Source organism: Eptatretus burgeri, chromosome 8 (assembly GCF_056783735.1).
Source record: "Eptatretus burgeri isolate ZD-2024b chromosome 8, Ebu_testis_v1, whole genome shotgun sequence".
In the NCBI taxonomy this organism is placed as follows: Eukaryota; Metazoa; Chordata; class Myxini; order Myxiniformes; family Myxinidae; genus Eptatretus; species Eptatretus burgeri.
Window position 1 is genome coordinate 81268052 of NC_140968.1, and position 22412 is coordinate 81290463.

Consider the following 22412-nt stretch of genomic DNA (forward strand, 5'->3'; position numbering starts at 1 on the left):
TCCTTCCCACCTCTTTCCTCGAGGTATGATCACACCCTTTATTCCAGAAACAACAACAAATATTTCACCACCTTTTCCTCTTTCCACTGGGTTGTTTCACTCCTGAAATGCACGTACTCTGGGATCTTTGTCATTTCTGTGAAATAACTTATTGTCGATTATTGGTGTTCGTGTGTCTCACACAGATTCCTGAACGTGAGAACCTGCAGGAATTTTTGGGGTCTGTGTGGGCAAACATATCCAATGTCCTTCCCACCTCTTTCCTGGAGGTATGATCACACCCTTCATTCCAGAAACAACAACAAATATTTCCCCACCTTTTCCTCTTTCCACTTGGTTGTTTCACTCCTGAAATGCACGTACTCTGGAATCTTTGTCTTTTCAGTCAAATAACTTATTGTCGATTATTCATGTTCGTGTGTCTCACACAGATTCCTGAACATGAAAAACTGCAGGAATTTTTGGGCTCTGTGTGGACATTCATTTTCAATGACCTTCCCATGTCTTTCCTGATGGTATGATTACACACTTAATTCGGGAAACAACTACAAATATTTCACCACCTTTTGCTCTTTCCTCTTGGTTGTTTCACTCCTGAAATGCAGGTACTCTGGACTCTTTGTCTTTTCAGTCGAATAACTTATTGACGATTATTGGTGTTCGTGTGTCTCACACAGATTCCTGAACGTGAGAACATGCAGGAGTTTTTGGGGTCTGTGTGGGCAAACATATCCAATGTCCTTCCCACCTCTTTCCTCGAGGTATGATCACACCCTTTATTCCAGAAACAACAACAAATATTTCACCACCTTTTCCTCTTTACACTGGGTTGTTTCACTCCTGAAATGCACGCACTCTGGAATCTTTGTCATTTCAGTAAAATAACTTATTGTCGATTATTCATGTTCGTGTGTCTCACACAGATTCCTGAACATGAAAAACTGCAGGAATTTTTGGGGTCTGTGTGGGCAAACATATCCAATGTCCTTCCCACGTCTTTCCTGGAGGTATGATTACACACTTAATTCGGGAAACAACAACAAATATTTCACCACCTTTTCCTCTTTCCACTTGGTTGTTTCACTCCTGAAATGCACGTACTCTGGAATCTTTGTCTTTTCAGTAAAATAACTTATTGTCGATTATTCATGTTCGTGTGTCTCACACAGATTCCTGAACATGAAAACCTGCAGGAATTTTTGGGGTCTGTGTGGACATTCATTTTCAATGACCTTCCCACGTCTTTCCTGATGGTATGATTACACACTTAATTCGGGAAACAACAACAAATATTTCACCACCTTTTGCTCTTTCCTCTTGGTTGTTTCACTCCTGAAATGCAGGTACTCTGGAATCTTTGTCTTTTCAGTAGAATAACTTATTGACGATTATTGGTGTTCGTGTGTCTCACACAGATTCCTGAACGTGAGAACATGCAGGAATTTTTGGGGTCTGTGTGGGCAAACATATCCAATGTCCTTCCCACCTCTTTCCTCGAGGTATGATCACACCCTTTATTCCAGAAACAACAACAAATATTTCACCACCTTTTCCTCTTTACACTGGGTTGTTTCACTCCTGAAATGCACGTACTCTGGAATCTTTGTCATTTCAGTAAAATAACTTATTGTCGATTATTCATGTTCGTGTGTCTCACACAGATTCCTGAACATGAAAAACTGCAGGAATTTTTGGGGTCTGTGTGGGCAAACATATCCAACGTCCTTCCCACCTCTTTCCTGGAGGTATGATCACACCCTTCATTCCAGAAACAACAACAAACATTTCACCACCTTTTCCTCTTTCCACTGGGTTGTTTCACTCCTGAAATGCACGTACTCTGGAATCTTTGTCTTTTCAGTAAAATAAACTTATTGTCGATTATTCATGTTCGTGTGTCTCACACAGATTCCTGAACATGAAAAACTGCAGGAATTTTTGGGGTCTGTGTGGGCAAACATATCCAATGTCCTTCCCACCTCTTTCCTGGAGGTATGATCACACCCTTCATTCCAGAAACAACAACAAATATTCACCACCTTTTCCTCTTTCCACTGGGTTGTTTCACTCCTGAAATGCACGTACTCTGGAATCTTTGTCTTTTCAGTAAAATAACTTATTGTCGATTATTCATGTTCGTGTGTCTCACACAGATTCCTGAACATGAAAAACTGCAGGAATTTTTGGGGTCTGTGTGGGCAAATATATCCAATGTCCTTCCCACCTCTTTCCTCGAGGTATGGTCACACCCTTTATTCCAGAAACAACAACAAATATTTCACCACCTTTTCCTCTTTCCACTTGGTTGTTTCACTCCTGAAACGCACGTACTCTGGAATCTTTGTCTTTTCAGTAAAATAACTTATTGTCGATTATTCATGTTCGTGTGTCTCACACAGATTCCTGAACATGAAAAACTGCAGGAATTTTTGGGGTCTGTGTGGGCAAACATATCCAACGTCCTTCCCACCTCTTTCCTCGAGGTATGATCACATCCTTTATTCCAGAAACAACAACAAATATTTCACCACCTTTTCCTCTTTCCACTTGGTTGTTTCACTCCTGAAATGCACGCACTCTGGAATCTTTGTCATTTCAGTGAAATAACTTATTGACGATTATTGGTGTTCGTGTGTCTCACACAGATTCGTGAACGTGAGAACCTGCAGGAATTTTTGGGGTCTGTGTGGACAAGCATTTACAACGTCCTTCCCACCTCTTTCCTCGAGGTGTGATCACACCCTTTATTCCAGAAACAACAACAAATATTTCACCACCTTTTCCTCTTTCCACTTGGTTGTTTCACTCCTGAAACGCACGTGCTCTGGAATCTTTGTCTTTTCAGTAAAATAACTTATTGTCGATTATTCATGTTCGTGTGTCTCACACAGATTCCTGAACATGAAAAACTGCAGGAATTTTTGGGGTCTGTGTGGACATTCATTTTCAATGACCTTCCCACGTCTTTCCTGGAGGTATGATTACACACTTAATTCGGGAAACAACAACAAATATTTCACCACCTTTTGCTCTTTCCTCTTGGTTGTTTCACTCCTGAAATGCAGGTACTCTGGAATCTTTGTCTTTTCAGTAGAATAACTTATTGACGATTATTGGTGTTCGTGTGTCTCACACAGATTCCTGAACGTGAGAACATGCAGGAATTTTTGGGGTCTGTGTGGGCAAACATATCCAACGTCCTTCCCACCTCTTTCCTGGAGGTATGATCACACCCTTCATTCCAGAAACAACAACAAACATTTCACCACCTTTTCCTCTTTCCACTGGGTTGTTTCACTCCTGAAATGCACGTACTCTGGAATCTTTGTCTTTTCAGTAAAATAACTTATTGTCGATTATTAATGTTCGTGTGTCTCACACAGATTCCTGAACATGAAAAACTGCAGGAATTTTTGGGGTCTGTGTGGGCAAATATATCCAATGTCCTTCCCACCTCTTTCCTGGAGGTATGATCACACCCTTCATTCCAGAAACAACAACAAATATTCACCACCTTTTCCTCTTTCCACTGGGTTGTTTCACTCCTGAAATGCACGTACTCTGGAATCTTTGTCTTTTCAGTAAAATAACTTATTGTCGATTATTCATGTTCGTGTGTCTCACACAGATTCCTGAACATGAAAAACTGCAGGAATTTTTGGGGTCTGTGTGGGCAAACATATCCAACGTCCTTCCCACCTCTTTCCTCGAGGTATGATCACATCCTTTATTCCAGAAACAACAACAAATATTTCACCACCTTTTCCGCTTTCCACTTGGTTGTTTCACTCCTGAAATGCACGCACTCTGGAATCTTTGTCATTTCAGTGAAATAACTTATTGACGATTATTGGTGTTCGTGTGTCTCACACAGATTCGTGAACGTGAGAACCTGCAGGAATTTTTGGGGTCTGTGTGGACAAGCATTTACAACGTCCTTCCCCCCTCTTTCCTCGAGGTGTGATCACACCCTTTATTCCAGAAACAACAACAAATATTTCACCACCTTTTCCTCTTTCCACTTGGTTGTTTCACTCCTGAAACGCACGTGCTCTGGAATCTTTGTCTTTTCAGTAAAATAACTTATTGTCGATTATTCATGTTCGTGTGTCTCACACAGATTCCTGAACATGAAAAACTGCAGGAATTTTTGGGGTCTGTGTGGACATTCATTTTCAATGACCTTCCCACGTCTTTCCTGGAGGTATGATTACACACTGAATTCGGGAAACAACAACAAATATTTCACCACCTTTTCCTCTTTCCTCTTGGTTGTTTCACTCCTGAAATGCACGTACTCTGGAATCTTTGTCTTTTCAGTAAAATAACTTATTATCGATTATTCATGTTCGTGTGTCTCACACAGATTCCTGAAAATGAAAAACTGCAGGAATTTTTGGGGTCTATGTGGGCAAACATATCCAATGTCCTTCCCACCTCTTTCCTGGAGGTATGATCACACCCTTCATTCCAGAAACAACAACAAATATTTCACCACCTTTTCCTCTTTCCACTTGGTTGTTTCACTCCTGAAATGCACGTACTCTGGAATCTTTGTCTTTTCAGTAAAATAACTTATTGACGATTATTCATGTTCGTGTGTCTCACACAGATTCCGTGAACGTGAGAACCTGCAGGAATTTTTGGGGTCTGTGTGGGACAAGCATTTACAACGTCCTTCCCACCTCTTTCCTCGAGGTGTGATCACACCCTTTATTCCAGAAACAACAACAAATATTTCACCACCTTTTCCTCTTTCCACTTGGTTGTTTCACTCCTGAAATGCACGTGCTCTGGAATCTTTGTCTTTTCAGTAAAATAACTTATTGTCGATTATTCATGTTCGTGTGTCTCACACAGATTCCTGAACATGAAAAACTGCAGGAATTTTTGGGGTCTGTGTGGACATTCATTTTCAATGACCTTCCCACGTCTTTCCTGGAGGTATGATTACACACCCTTCATTCGGGAAACAACAACAAATATTTCACCACCTTTTCCTCTTTCCTCTTGGTTGTTTCACTCCTGAAATGCACGTACTCTGGAATCTTTGTCTTTTCAGTAAAATAACTTATTGTCGATTATTCATGTTCGTGTGTCTCACACAGATTCCTGAAAATGAAAAACTGCAGGAATTTTTGGGGTCTGTGTGGGCAAACATATCCAATGTCCTTCCCACCTCTTACCTGGAGGTATGATCACACCCTTCATTCCAGAAACAACAACAAATATTTCACCACCTTTTCCTCTTTCCACTTGGTTGTTTCACTCCTGAAATGCACGTACTCTGGAATCTTTGTCTTTTCAGTAAAATAACTTATTGTCGATTATTCATGTTCGTGTGTCTCACACAGATTCCTGAAAATGAAAAACTGCAGGAATTTTTGGGGTCTGTGTGGGCAAACATATCCAATGTCCTTCCCACCTCTTACCTGGAGGTATGATCACACCCTTCATTCCAGAAACAACAACAAATATTTCACCACCTTTTCCTCTTTCCACTTGGTTGTTTCACTCCTGAAATGCACGTACTCTGGAATCTTTGTCTTTCAGTAAAATAACTTATTGTCGATTATTCATGTTCGTGTGTCTCACACAGATTCCTGAACATGAAAAACTGCAGGAATTTTTGGGGTCTGTGTGGGCAAAACATATCCAATGTCCTTCCCACCTCTTTCCTGGAGGTATGATCACACCCTTCATTCCAGAAACAACAACAAATATTCACCACCTTTTCCTCTTTCCACTGGGTTGTTTCACTCCTGAAATGCACGTACTCTGGAATCTTTGTCTTTTCAGTAAAATAACTTATTGTCGATTATTCATGTTCGTGTGTCTCACACAGATTCCTGAACATGAAAAACTGCAGGAATTTTTGGGGTCTGTGTGGACAAGCATTTCCAACGTCCTTCCCACCTCTTTCCTCGAGGTGTGATCACACCCTTTATTCCAGAAACAACAACAAATATTTCACCACCTTTTCCTCTTTCCACTTGGTTGTTTCACTCCTGAAACGCACGTGCTCTGGAATCTTTGTCTTTTCAGTAAAATAACTTATTGTCGATTATTCATGTTCGTGTGTCTCACACAGATTCCTGAACATGAAAAACTGCAGGAATTTTTGGGGTCTGTGTGGGCATTCATATCCAATGTCCTTCCCACCTCTTTCCTGGAGGTATGAACACCCTTCATTCCAGAAACAACAACAAATATTTCACCACCTTTTCCTCTTTCCATGCTTGGTTGTTTCACTCCTGAAATGCACGTACTCTGGAATCTTTGTCTTTTCAGTAAAATAACTTATTGTCGATTATTCATGTTCGTGTGTCTCACACAGATTCCTGAACATGAAAAACCTGCAGGAATTTTGGGGTCTGTGTGGCAAACATATCCAATGTCCTTCCCACCTCTTTCCTGGAGGTATGATTCACACCCTTAATTCCAGAAACAACAACAAATATTTCACCACCTTTTCCTCTTTCCTCTTGGTTGTTTCACTCCTGAAATGCAGGTACTCTGGAATCTTTGTCTTTTCAGTAAAATAACTTATTGTCGATTATTCATGTTCGTGTGTCTCACACAGATTCCTGAACATGAAAACTGCAGGAATTTTTGGGGTCTGTGTGGGCAAACATATCCAATTCCCACCTCTTTCCTCGAGGTATGATCCACCCTTCATTCCAGAAACAACAACAAATATTCTACCTTTCCTATTTCCACTTCCTCCTGATGCACGTACTCTGGAATCTTTGTCTTTTCAGTAAAATAACATTGTCGATTATTCATGTTCGTGTGTCTCACACAGATTCCTGAACATGAAAAGCTGCAGGAATTTTTGGTGTCTATGTGGACAAACAAATATTTCTGGAGGTATGATCACACCCTTCATTCCAGAAACAACAACAAAATATTCACCACCTTTTCCCTCTTTCCACTGGGTTGTTTCACTCCTGAAATGCACGTACTCTGGAATCTTTGTCTTTTCAGTAAAATAACTTATTGTCGATTATTCATGTTCGTGTGTCTCACACAGATTCCTGAACATGAAAAACTGCAGGAATTTTTGGGGTCTGTGTGGGCAAACATATCCAATGTCCTTCCCACCTCTTTCCTCGAGGTATGATCACACCCTTTATTCCAGAAACAACAACAAATATTTCACCACCTTTTCCTCTTTCCACTGGGTTGTTTCACTCCTGAAATGCACGTACTCTGGAATCTTTGTCTTTTCAGTAAAATAACTTATTGTCGATTATTCATGTTCGTGTGTCTCACACAGATTCCTGAACATGAAAAACTGCAGGAATTTTTGGGGTCTGTGTGGGCAAACATATCCAATGTCCTTCCCACCTCTTTCCTGGAGGTATGATCACACCCTTCATTCCAGAAACAACAACAAATATTCACCACCTTTTCCTCTTTCCACTGGGTTGTTTCACTCCTGAAATGCACGTACTCTGGAATCTTTGTCTTTTCAGTAAAATAACTTATTGTCGATTATTCATGTTCGTGTGTCTCACACAGATTCCTGAACATGAAAAACTGCAGGAATTTTTGGGGTCTGTGTGGGCAAATATATCCAATGTCCTTCCCACCTCTTTCCTCGAGGTATGATCACACCCTTTATTCCAGAAACAACAACAAATATTTCACCACCTTTTCCTCTTTCCACTGGGTTGTTTCACTCCTGAAATGCACGTACTCTGGGATCTTTGTCATTTCTGTGAAATAACTTATTGTCGATTATTGGTGTTCGTGTGTCTCACACAGATTCCTGAACGTGAGAACCTGCAGGAATTTTTGGGGTCTGTGTGGACAAGCATTTACAATGTCCTTCCCACCTCTTTCCTCGAGGTATGATCACACCCTTTATTCCAGAAACAACAACAAATATTTCACCACCTTTTCCTCTTTCCACTTGGTTGTTTCACTCCTGAAATGCACGTACTCTGGAATCTTTGTCTTTTCAGTAAAATAACTTATTGTCGATTATTCATGTTCGTGTGTCTCACACAGATTCCTGAACATGAAAAACTGCAGGAATTTTTGGGGTCTGTGTGGACATTCATTTTCAATGACCTTCCCACGTCTTTCCTGGAGGTATGATTACACACTTAATTCGGGAAACAACAACAAATATTTCACCACCTTTTCCTCTTTCCTCTTGGTTGTTTCACTCCTGAAATGCAGGTACTCTGGACTCTTTGTCTTTTCAGTCGAATAACTTATTGACGATTATTGGTGTTCGTGTGTCTCACACAGATTCCTGAACGTGAGAACATGCAGGAGTTTTTGGGGTCTGTGTGGGCAAACATATCCAATGTCCTTCCCACCTCTTTCCTCGAGGTATGATCACACCCTTTATTCCAGAAACAACAACAAATATTTCACCACCTTTTCCTCTTTACACTGGGTTGTTTCACTCCTGAAATGCACGCACTCTGGAATCTTTGTCATTTCAGTAAAATAACTTATTGTCGATTATTCATGTTCGTGTGTCTCACACAGATTCCTGAACATGAAAAACTGCAGGAATTTTTGGGGTCTGTGTGGGCAAACATATCCAATGTCCTTCCCACGTCTTTCCTGGAGGTATGATTACACACTTAATTCGGGAAACAACAACAAATATTTCACCACCTTTTCCTCTTTCCACTTGGTTGTTTCACTCCTGAAATGCACGTACTCTGGAATCTTTGTCTTTTCAGTAAAATAACTTATTGTCGATTATTCATGTTCGTGTGTCTCACACAGATTCCTGAAAATGAAAAACTGCAGGAATTTTTGGGGTCTGTGTGGGCAAACATATCCAATGTCCTTCCCACCTCTTTCCTGGAGGTATGATCACACCCTTCATTCCAGAAACAACAACAAATATTTCACCACCTTTTCCTCTTTCCACTTGGTTGTTTCACTCCTGAAATGCACGTACTCTGGAATCTTTGTCTTTTCAGTAAAATAACTTATTGTCGATTATTCATGTTCGTGTGTCTCACACAGATTCCTGAACATGAAAACCTGCAGGAATTTTTGGGGTCTGTGTGGACATTCATTTTCAATGACCTTCCCACGTCTTTCCTGATGGTATGATTACACACTTAATTCGGGAAACAACAACAAATATTTCACCACCTTTTGCTCTTTCCTCTTGGTTGTTTCACTCCTGAAATGCAGGTACTCTGGAATCTTTGTCTTTTCAGTAGAATAACTTATTGACGATTATTGGTGTTCGTGTGTCTCACACAGATTCCTGAACGTGAGAACATGCAGGAATTTTTGGGGTCTGTGTGGGCAAACATATCCAATGTCCTTCCCACCTCTTTCCTCGAGGTATGATCACACCCTTTATTCCAGAAACAACAACAAATATTTCACCACCTTTTCCTCTTTACACTGGGTTGTTTCACTCCTGAAATGCACGTACTCTGGAATCTTTGTCATTTCAGTAAAATAACTTATTGTCGATTATTCATGTTCGTGTGTCTCACACAGATTCCTGAACATGAAAAACTGCAGGAATTTTTGGGGTCTGTGTGGGCAAACATATCCAACGTCCTTCCCACCTCTTTCCTGGAGGTATGATCACACCCTTCATTCCAGAAACAACAACAAACATTTCACCACCTTTTCCTCTTTCCACTGGGTTGTTTCACTCCTGAAATGCACGTACTCTGGAATCTTTGTCTTTTCAGTAAAATAACTTATTGTCGATTATTCATGTTCGTGTGTCTCACACAGATTCCTGAACATGAAAAACTGCAGGAATTTTTGGGGTCTGTGTGGGCAAACATATCCAATGTCCTTCCCACCTCTTTCCTGGAGGTATGATCACACCCTTCATTCCAGAAACAACAACAAATATTCACCACCTTTTCCTCTTTCCACTGGGTTGTTTCACTCCTGAAATGCACGTACTCTGGAATCTTTGTCTTTTCAGTAAAATAACTTATTGTCGATTATTCATGTTCGTGTGTCTCACACAGATTCCTGAACATGAAAAACTGCAGGAATTTTTGGGGTCTGTGTGGGCAAATATATCCAATGTCCTTCCCACCTCTTTCCTCGAGGTATGGTCACACCCTTTATTCCAGAAACAACAACAAATATTTCACCACCTTTTCCTCTTTCCACTTGGTTGTTTCACTCCTGAAACGCACGTACTCTGGAATCTTTGTCTTTTCAGTAAAATAACTTATTGTCGATTATTCATGTTCGTGTGTCTCACACAGATTCCTGAACATGAAAAACTGCAGGAATTTTTGGGGTCTGTGTGGGCAAACATATCCAACGTCCTTCCCACCTCTTTCCTCGAGGTATGATCACATCCTTTATTCCAGAAACAACAACAAATATTTCACCACCTTTTCCTCTTTCCACTTGGTTGTTTCACTCCTGAAATGCACGCACTCTGGAATCTTTGTCATTTCAGTGAAATAACTTATTGACGATTATTGGTGTTCGTGTGTCTCACACAGATTCGTGAACGTGAGAACCTGCAGGAATTTTTGGGGTCTGTGTGGACAAGCATTTACAACGTCCTTCCCACCTCTTTCCTCGAGGTGTGATCACACCCTTTATTCCAGAAACAACAACAAATATTTCACCACCTTTTCCTCTTTCCACTTGGTTGTTTCACTCCTGAAACGCACGTGCTCTGGAATCTTTGTCTTTTCAGTAAAATAACTTATTGTCGATTATTCATGTTCGTGTGTCTCACACAGATTCCTGAACATGAAAAACTGCAGGAATTTTTGGGGTCTGTGTGGACATTCATTTTCAATGACCTTCCCACGTCTTTCCTGGAGGTATGATTACACACTTAATTCGGGAAACAACAACAAATATTTCACCACCTTTTGCTCTTTCCTCTTGGTTGTTTCACTCCTGAAATGCAGGTACTCTGGAATCTTTGTCTTTTCAGTAGAATAACTTATTGACGATTATTGGTGTTCATGTGTCTCACACAGATTCCTGAACGTGAGAACATGCAGGAATTTTTGGGGTCTGTGTGGGCAAACATATCCAACGTCCTTCCCACCTCTTTCCTGGAGGTATGATCACACCCTTCATTCCAGAAACAACAACAAACATTTCACCACCTTTTCCTCTTTCCACTGGGTTGTTTCACTCCTGAAATGCACGTACTCTGGAATCTTTGTCTTTTCAGTAAAATAACTTATTGTCGATTATTAATGTTCGTGTGTCTCACACAGATTCCTGAACATGAAAAACTGCAGGAATTTTTGGGGTCTGTGTGGGCAAATATATCCAATGTCCTTCCCACCTCTTTCCTGGAGGTATGATCACACCCTTCATTCCAGAAACAACAACAAATATTCACCACCTTTTCCTCTTTCCACTGGGTTGTTTCACTCCTGAAATGCACGTACTCTGGAATCTTTGTCTTTTCAGTAAAATAACTTATTGTCGATTATTCATGTTCGTGTGTCTCACACAGATTCCTGAACATGAAAAACTGCAGGAATTTTTGGGGTCTGTGTGGACATTCATTTTCAATGACCTTCCCACGTCTTTCCTGGAGGTATGATTACACACTGAATTCGGGAAACAACAACAAATATTTCACCACCTTTTCCTCTTTCCTCTTGGTTGTTTCACTCCTGAAATGCACGTACTCTGGAATCTTTGTCTTTTCAGTAAAATAACTTATTATCGATTATTCATGTTCGTGTGTCTCACACAGATTCCTGAAAATGAAAAACTGCAGGAATTTTTGGGGTCTATGTGGGCAAACATATCCAATGTCCTTCCCACCTCTTTCCTGGAGGTATGATCACACCCTTCATTCCAGAAACAACAACAAATATTTCACCACCTTTTCCTCTTTCCACTTGGTTGTTTCACTCCTGAAATGCACGTACTCTGGAATCTTTGTCTTTTCAGTAAAATAACTTATTGTCGATTATTCATGTTCGTGTGTCTCACACAGATTCCTGAACATGAAAAACTGCAGGAATTTTTGGGGTCTGTGTGGGCAAACATATCCAACGTCCTTCCCACCTCTTTCCTCGCGGTATGATCACATCCTTTATTCCAGAAACAACAACAAATATTTCACCACCTTTTCCTCTTTCCACTGGGTTGTTTCACTCCTGAAATGCACGTACTCTGGAATCTTTGTCTTTTCAGTAAAATAACTTATTGTCGATTATTCATGTTCGTGTGTCTCACACAGATTCCTGAACATGAAAAACTGCAGGAATTTTTGGGGTCTGTGTGGGCAAACATATCCAATGTCCTTCCCACCTCTTTCCTGGAGGTATGATCACACCCTTCATTCCAGAAACAACAACAAATATTCACCACCTTTTCCTCTTTCCACTGGGTTGTTTCACTCCTGAAATGCACGTACTCTGGAATCTTTGTCTTTTCAGTAAAATAACTTATTGTCGATTCTTCATGTTCGTGTGTCTCACACAGATTCCTGAACATGAAAAACTGCAGGAATTTTTGGGGTCTGTGTGGGCAAATATATCCAATGTCCTTCCCACCTCTTTCCTCGAGGTATGGTCACACCCTTTATTCCAGAAACAACAACAAATATTTCACCACCTTTTCCTCTTTCCACTTGGTTGTTTCACTCCTGAAATGCACGCACTCTGGAATCTTTGTCATTTCAGTGAAATAACTTATTGACGATTATTGGTGTTCGTGTGTCTCACACAGATTCGTGAACGTGAGAACCTGCAGGAATTTTTGGGGTCTGTGTGGACAAGCATTTACAATGTCCTTCCCACCTCTTTCCTCGAGGTGTGATCACACCCTTTATTCCAGAAACAACAACAAATATTTCACCACCTTTTCCTCTTTCCACTTGGTTGTTTCACTCCTGAAACGCACGTGCTCTGGAATCTTTGTCTTTTCAGTAAAATAACTTATTGTCGATTATTCATGTTCGTGTGTCTCACACAGATTCCTGAACATGAAAAACTGCAGGAATTTTTGGGGTCTGTGTGGACATTCATTTTCAATGACCTTCCCACGTCTTTCCTGGAGGTATGATAACACACTTAATTCGGGAAACAACAACAAATATTTCACCACCTTTTCCTCTTTCCTCTTGGTTGTTTCACTCCTGAAATGCACGTACTCTGGAATCTTTGTCTTTTCAGTAAAATAACTTATTGTCGATTATTCATGTTCGTGTGTCTCACACAGATTCCTGAAAATGAAAAACTGCAGGAATTTTTGGGGTCTGTGTGGGCAAACATATCCAATGTCCTTCCCACCTCTTTCCTGGAGGTATGATCACACCCTTCATTCCAGAAACAACAACAAATATTTCACCACCTTTTCCTCTTTCCACTTGGTTGTTTCACTCCTGAAATGCACGTACTCTGGAATCTTTGTCTTTTCAGTAAAATAACTTATTGTCGATTATTCATGTTCGTGTGTCTCACACAGATTCCTGAACATGAAAACCTGCAGGAATTTTTGGGGTCTGTGTGGACATTCATTTTCAATGACCTTCCCACGTCTTTCCTGATGGTATGATTACACACTTAATTCGGGAAACAACAACAAATATTTCACCACCTTTTGCTCTTTCCTCTTGGTTGTTTCACTCCTGAAATGCAGGTACTCTGGAATCTTTGTCTTTTCAGTAGAATAACTTATTGACGATTATTGGTGTTCGTGTGTCTCACACAGATTCCTGAACGTGAGAACATGCAGGAATTTTTGGGGTCTGTGTGGGCAAACATATCCAATGTCCTTCCCACCTCTTTCCTCGAGGTATGATCACACCCTTTATTCCAGAAACAACAACAAATATTTCACCACCTTTTCCTCTTTACACTGGGTTGTTTCACTCCTGAAATGCACGTACTCTGGAATCTTTGTCATTTCAGTAAAATAACTTATTGTCGATTATTCATGTTCGTGTGTCTCACACAGATTCCTGAACATGAAAAACTGCAGGAATTTTTGGGGTCTGTGTGGGCAAACATATCCAACGTCCTTCCCACCTCTTTCCTGGAGGTATGATCACACCCTTCATTCCAGAAACAACAACAAACATTTCACCACCTTTTCCTCTTTCCACTGGGTTGTTTCACTCCTGTAATGCACGTACTCTGGAATCTTTGTCTTTTCAGTAAAATAACTTATTGTCGATTATTCATGTTCGTGTGTCTCACACAGATTCCTGAACATGAAAAACTGCAGGAATTTTTGGGGTCTGTGTGGGCAAACATATCCAATGTCCTTCCCACCTCTTTCCTGGAGGTATGATCACACCCTTCATTCCAGAAACAACAACAAATATTCACCACCTTTTCCTCTTTCCACTGGGTTGTTTCACTCCTGAAATGCACGTACTCTGGAATCTTTGTCTTTTCAGTAAAATAACTTATTGACGATTATTGGTGTTCGTGTGTCTCACACAGATTCGTGAACGTGAGAACCTGCAGGAATTTTTGGGGTCTGTGTGGACAAGCATTTACAACGTCCTTCCCACCTCTTTCCTCGAGGTGTGATCACACCCTTTATTCCAGAAACAACAACAAATATTCACCACCTTTTCCTCTTTCCACTGGGTTGTTTCACTCCTGAAATGCACGTACTCTGGAATCTTTGTCTTTTCAGTAAAATAACTTATTGTCGATTATTCATGTTCGTGTGTCTCACACAGATTCCTGAACATGAAAAACTGCAGGAATTTTTGGGGTCTGTGTGGGCAAACATATCCAACGTCCTTCCCACCTCTTTCCTCGAGGTATGATCACATCCTTTATTCCAGAAACAACAACAAATATTTCACCACCTTTTCCGCTTTCCACTTGGTTGTTTCACTCCTGAAATGCACGCACTCTGGAATCTTTGTCATTTCAGTGAAATAACTTATTGACGATTATTGGTGTTCGTGTGTCTCACACAGATTCGTGAACGTGAGAACCTGCAGGAATTTTTGGGGTCTGTGTGGACAAGCATTTACAACGTCCTTCCCCTCTCTTTCCTCGAGGTGTGATCACACCCTTTATTCCAGAAACAACAACAAATATTTCACCACCTTTTCCTCTTTCCACTTGGTTGTTTCACTCCTGAAACGCACGTGCTCTGGAATCTTTGTCTTTTCAGTAAAATAACTTATTGTCGATTATTCATGTTCGTGTGTCTCACACAGATTCCTGAACATGAAAAACTGCAGGAATTTTTGGGGTCTGTGTGGACATTCATTTTCAATGACCTTCCCACGTCTTTCCTGGAGGTATGATTACACACTGAATTCGGGAAACAACAACAAATATTTCACCACCTTTTCCTCTTTCCTCTTGGTTGTTTCACTCCTGAAATGCACGTACTCTGGAATCTTTGTCTTTTCAGTAAAATAACTTATTATCGATTATTCATGTTCGTGTGTCTCACACAGATTCCTGAAAATGAAAAACTGCAGGAATTTTTGGGGTCTATGTGGGCAAACATATCCAATGTCCTTCCCACCTCTTTCCTGGAGGTATGATCACACCCTTCATTCCAGAAACAACAACAAATATTTCACCACCTTTTCCTCTTTCCACTTGGTTGTTTCACTCCTGAAATGCACGTACTCTGGAATCTTTGTCTTTTCAGTAAAATAACTTATTGTCGATTATTCATGTTCGTGTGTCTCACACAGATTCCTGAACATGAAAAACTGCAGGAATTTTTGGGGTCTGTGTGGGCAAACATATCCAACGTCCTTCCCACCTCTTTCCTCGCGGTATGATCACATCCTTTATTCCAGAAACAACAACAAATATTTCACCACCTTTTCCTCTTTCCACTGGGTTGTTTCACTCCTGAAATGCACGTACTCTGGAATCTTTGTCTTTTCAGTAAAATAACTTATTGTCGATTATTCATGTTCGTGTGTCTCACACAGATTCCTGAACATGAAAAACTGCAGGAATTTTTGGGGTCTGTGTGGGCAAACATATCCAATGTCCTTCCCACCTCTTTCCTGGAGGTATGATCACACCCTTCATTCCAGAAACAACAACAAATATTCACCACCTTTTCCTCTTTCCACTGGGTTGTTTCACTCCTGAAATGCACGTACTCTGGAATCTTTGTCTTTTCAGTAAAATAACTTATTGTCGATTCTTCATGTTCGTGTGTCTCACACAGATTCCTGAACATGAAAAACTGCAGGAATTTTTGGGGTCTGTGTGGGCAAATATATCCAATGTCCTTCCCACCTCTTTCCTCGAGGTATGGTCACACCCTTTATTCCAGAAACAACAACAAATATTTCACCACCTTTTCCTCTTTCCACTTGGTTGTTTCACTCCTGAAATGCACGCACTCTGGAATCTTTGTCATTTCAGTGAAATAACTTATTGACGATTATTGGTGTTCGTGTGTCTCACACAGATTCGTGAACGTGAGAACCTGCAGGAATTTTTGGGGTCTGTGTGGACAAGCATTTACAACGTCCTTCCCACCTCTTTCCTCGAGGTGTGATCACACCCTTTATTCCAGAAACAACAACAAATATTTCACCACCTTTTCCTCTTTCCACTTGGTTGTTTCACTCCTGAAACGCACGTGCTCTGGAATCTTTGTCTTTTCAGTAAAATAACTTATTGTCGATTATTCATGTTCGTGTGTCTCACACAGATTCCTGAACATGAAAAACTGCAGGAATTTTTGGGGTCTGTGTGGACATTCATTTTCAATGACCTTCCCACGTCTTTCCTGGAGGTATGATAACACACTTAATTCGGGAAACAACAACAAATATTTCACCACCTTTTCCTCTTTCCTCTTGGTTGTTTCACTCCTGAAATGCACGTACTCTGGAATCTTTGTCTTTTCAGTAAAATAACTTATTGTCGATTATTCATGTTCGTGTGTCTCACACAGATTCCTGAAAATGAAAAACTGCAGGAATTTTTGGGGTCTGTGTGGGCAAACATATCCAATGTCCTTCCCACCTCTTTCCTGGAGGTATGATCACACCCTTCATTCCAGAAACAACAACAAATATTTCACCACCTTTTCCTCTTTCCACTTGGTTGTTTCACTCCTGAAATGCACGTACTCTGGAATCTTTGTCTTTTCAGTAAAATAACTTATTGTCGATTATTCATGTTCGTGTGTCTCACACAGATTCCTGAACATGAAAACCTGCAGGAATTTTTGGGGTCTGTGTGGACATTCATTTTCAATGACCTTCCCACGTCTTTCCTGATGGTATGATTACACACTTAATTCGGGAAACAACAACAAATATTTCACCACCTTTTGCTCTTTCCTCTTGGTTGTTTCACTCCTGAAATGCAGGTACTCTGGAATCTTTGTCTTTTCAGTAGAATAACTTATTGACGATTATTGGTGTTCGTGTGTCTCACACAGATTCCTGAACGTGAGAACATGCAGGAATTTTTGGGGTCTGTGTGGGCAAACATATCCAATGTCCTTCCCACCTCTTTCCTCGAGGTATGATCACACCCTTCATTCCAGAAACAACAACAAACATTTCACCACCTTTTCCTCTTTCCACTGGGTTGTTTCACTCCTGAAATGCACGTACTCTGGAATCTTTGTCTTTTCAGTAAAATAACTTATTGTCGATTATTCATGTTCGTGTGTCTCACACAGATTCCTGAACATGAAAAACTGCAGGAATTTTTGGGGTCTGTGTGGGCAAACATATCCAATGTCCTTCCCACCTCTTTCCTGGAGGTATGATCACACCCTTCATTCCAGAAACAACAACAAATATTCACCACCTTTTCCTCTTTCCACTGGGTTGTTTCACTCCTGAAATGCACGTACTCTGGAATCTTTGTCTTTTCAGTAAAATAACTTATTGACGATTATTGGTGTTCGTGTGTCTCACACAGATTCGTGAACGTGAGAACCTGCAGGAATTTTTGGGGTCTGTGTGGACAAGCATTTACAACGTCCTTCCCACCTCTTTCCTCGAGGTGTGATCACACCCTTTATTCCAGAAACAACAACAAATATTTCACCACCTTTTCCTCTTTCCACTTGGTTGTTTCACTCCTGAAACGCACGTGCTCTGGAATCTTTGTCTTTTCAGTAAAATAACTTATTGTCGATTATTCATGTTCGTGTGTCTCACACAGATTCCTGAAAATGAAAAACTGCAGGAATTTTTGGGGTCTATGTGGGCAAATATATCCAATGTCCTTCCCACCTCTTTCCTGGAGGTATGATCACACCCTTCATTCCAGAAACAACAACAAATATTTCACCACCTTTTCCTCTTTCCACTTGGTTGTTTCACTCCTGAAATGCACGTACTCTGGAATCTTTGTCTTTTCAGTAAAATAACTTATTGTCGATTATTCATGTTCGTGTGTCTCACACAGATTCCTGAACATGAAAAACTGCAGGAATTTTTGGGGTCTGTGTGGGCAAACATATCCAACGTCCTTCCCACCTCTTTCCTCGAGGTATGATCACATCCTTTATTCCAGAAACAACAACAAATATTTCACCACCTTTTCCTCTTTCCACTTGGTTGTTTCACTCCTGAAATGCACGCACTCTGGAATCTTTGTCATTTCAGTGAAATAACTTATTGACGATTATTGGTGTTCGTGTGTCTCACACAGATTCGTGAACGTGAGAACCTGCAGGAATTTTTGGGGTCTGTGTGGACAAGCATTTACAACGTCCTTCCCACCTCTTTCCTCGAGGTGTGATCACACCCTTTATTCCAGAAACAACAACAAATATTTCACCACCTTTTCCTCTTTCCACTTGGTTGTTTCACTCCTGAAACGCACGTGCTCTGGAATCTTTGTCTTTTCAGTAAAATAACTTATTGTCGATTATTCATGTTCGTGTGTCTCACACAGATTCCTGAACATGAAAAACTGCAGGAATTTTTGGGGTCTGTGTGGACATTCATTTTCAATGACCTTCCCACGTCTTTCCTGGAGGTATGATTACACACTTAATTCGGGAAACAACAACAAATATTTCACCACCTTTTCCTCTTTCCTCTTGGTTGTTTCACTCCTGAAATGCACGTACTCTGGAATCTTTGTCTTTTCAGTAAAATAACTTATTGTCGATTATTCATGTTCGTGTGTCTCACACAGATTCCTGAAAATGAAAAACTGCAGGAATTTTTGGGGTCTGTGTGGGCAAACATATCCAATGTCCTTCCCACCTCTTACCTGGAGGTATGATCACACCCTTCATTCCAGAAACAACAACAAATATTTCACCACCTTTTCCTCTTTCCACTTGGTTGTTTCACTCCTGAAATGCACGTACTCTGGAATCTTTGTCTTTTCAGTAAAATAACTTATTGTCGATTATTCATGTTCGTGTGTCTCACACAGATTCCTGAAAATGAAAAACTGCAGGAATTTTTGGGGTCTGTGTGGGCAAACATATCCAATGTCCTTCCCACCTCTTACCTGGAGGTATGATCACACCCTTCATTCCAGAAACAACAACAAATATTTCACCACCTTTTCCTCTTTCCACTTGGTTGTTTCACTCCTGAAATGCACGTACTCTGGAATCTTTGTCTTTTCAGTAAAATAACTTATTGTCGATTATTCATGTTCGTGTGTCTCACACAGATTCCTGAACATGAAAAACTGCAGGAATTTTTGGGGTCTGTGTGGGCAAACATATCCAATGTCCTTCCCACCTCTTTCCTGGAGGTATGATCACACCCTTCATTCCAGAAACAACAACAAATATTCACCACCTTTTCCTCTTTCCACTGGGTTGTTTCACTCCTGAAATGCACGTACTCTGGAATCTTTGTCTTTTCAGTAAAATAACTTATTGTCGATTATTCATGTTCGTGTGTCTCACACAGATTCCTGAACATGAAAAACTGCAGGAATTTTTGGGGTCTGTGTGGACAAGCATTTCCAACGTCCTTCCCACCTCTTTCCTCGAGGTGTGATCACACCCTTTATTCCAGAAACAACAACAAATATTTCACCACCTTTTCCTCTTTCCACTTGGTTGTTTCACTCCTGAAACGCACGTGCTCTGGAATCTTTGTCTTTTCAGTAAAATAACTTATTGTCGATTATTCATGTTCGTGTGTCTCACACAGATTCCTGAACATGAAAAACTGCAGGAATTTTTGGGGTCTGTGTGGACATTCATTTTCAATGACCTTCCCACGTCTTTCCTGGAGGTATGATTACACACTTAATTCGGGAAACAACAACAAATATTTCACCACCTTTTCCTCTTTCCTCTTGGTTGTTTCACTCCTGAAATGCACGTACTCTGGAATCTTTGTCTTTTCAGTAAAATAACTTATTGTCGATTATTCATGTTCGTGTGTCTCACACAGATTCCTGAAAATGAAAAACTGCAGGAATTTTTGGGGTCTGTGTGGGCAAACATATCCAATGTCCTTCCCACCTCTTACCTGGAGGTATGATCACACCCTTCATTCCAGAAACAACAACAAATATTTCACCACCTTTTCCTCTTTCCACTTGGTTGTTTCACTCCTGAAATGCACGTACTCTGGAATCTTTGTCTTTTCAGTAAAATAACTTATTGTCGATTATTCATGTTCGTGTGTTTCACACAGATTCCTGAACATGAAAACCTGCAGGAATTTTTGGGGTCTGTGTGGACATTCATTTTCAATGACCTTCCCACGTCTTTCCTGATGGTATGATTACACACTTAATTCGGGAAACAACAACAAATATTTCACCACCTTTTGCTCTTTCCTCTTGGTTGTTTCACTCCTGAAATGCAGGTACTCTGGAATCTTTGTCTTTTCAGTAAAATAACTTATTGTCGATTATTCATGTTCGTGTGTCTCACACAGATTCCTGAACATGAAAAACTGCAGGAATTTTTGGGGTCTGTGTGGGCAAACATATCCAATGTCCTTCCCACCTCTTTCCTCGAGGTATGATCACACCCTTCATTCCAGAAACAACAACAAATATTCACCACCTTTTCCTATTTCCACTGGGTTGTTTCACTCCTGAAATGCACGTACTCTGGAATCTTTGTCTTTTCAGTAAAATAACTTATTGTCGATTATTCATGTTCGTGTGTCTCACACAGATTCCTGAACATGAAAAACTGCAGGAATTTTTGGTGTCTGTGTGGACAAACATATCCAATGTCCTTCCCACCTCTTTCCTGGAGGTATGATCACACCCTTCATTCCAGAAACAACAACAAATATTCACCACCTTTTCCTCTTTCCACTGGGTTGTTTCACTCCTGAAATGCACGTACTCTGGAATCTTTGTCTTTTCAGTAAAATAACTTATTGACGATTATTGGTGTTCGTGTGTCTCACACAGATTCCTGAACGTGAGAACATGCAGGAATTTTTGGGGTCTGTGTGGACAAGCATTTACAACGTCCTTCCCACCTCTTTCCTCGAGGTATGATCACACCCTTTATTCCAGAAACAACAACAAATATTTCACCACCTTTTCCTCTTTCCACTGGGTTGTTTCACTCCTGAAACGCACGTACTCTGGAATCTTTGTCTTTTCAGTAAAATAACTTATTGACGATTATTGGTGTTCGTGTGTCTCACACAGATTCCTGAACGTAAGAACATGCAGGAATTTTTGGGGTCTGTGTGGACAAACATATCCAATGTCCTTCCCACCTCTTTCCTGGAGGTATGATCACACCCTTCATTCCAGAAACAACAACAAATATTCACCACCTTTTCCTCTTTCCACTGGGTTGTTTCACTCCTGAAATGCACGTACTCTGGAATCTTTGTCTTTTCAGTAAAATAACTTATTGACGATTATTGGTGTTCGTGTGTCTCACACAGATTCCTGAACGTAAGAACATGCAGGAATTTTTGGGGTCTGTGTGGACAAGCATTTACAACGTCCTTCCCACCTCTTTCCTCGAGGTATGATCACACCCTTTATTCCAGAAACAACAACAAATATTTCACCACCTTTTCCTCTTTCCACTTGGTTGTTTCACTCCTGAAATGCACGTACTCTGGAATCTTTGTCTTTTCAGTAAAATAACTTATTGTCGATTATTCATGTTCGTGTGTCTCACACAGATTCCTGAACATGAAAAACTGCAGGAATTTTTGGGGTCTGTGTGGGCAAACACATCCAATGTTCTTCCGACCTCTTTCCTGGAGGTATGATCACACCCTTCATTCCAGAAACAACAACAAATATTTCACCACCTTTTCCTCTTTCCACTGGGTTGTTTCACTCCTGAAACGCACGTACTCTGGAATCTTTGTCATTTCAGTGAAATAACTTATTGTCGATTATTCATGTTCGTGTGTCTCACACAGATTCCTGAACATGAAAAACTGCAGGAATTTTTGGGGTCTGTGTGGACATTCATTTTCAATGACCTTCCCACGTCTTTCCTGAAGGTATGATTACACACTTAATTCGGGAAACAACAACAAATATTTCACCACCTTTTCC

At 40.5% G+C, this 22412-nt stretch overlaps 1 protein-coding gene across 1 annotated transcript in view; it reads left to right on the forward strand.

Moving 5' to 3' along the window:
• Positions 1-21785: 21785 nt before the first annotated feature.
• LOC147022151 (uncharacterized) overlaps positions 21786-22412 on the forward strand; it is a 65712-nt gene continuing 65085 nt past the window's right edge. Inside the window, exons 1-3 of the mRNA XM_085892793.1 lie at positions 21786-21865; positions 22028-22111; positions 22274-22357. Of these exons, the coding sequence (XP_085748919.1) occupies positions 21800-21865; positions 22028-22111; positions 22274-22357 (234 nt within the window). The 5' untranslated portion in view covers positions 21786-21799. The remainder of the gene's footprint in view (positions 21866-22027; positions 22112-22273; positions 22358-22412) is intronic.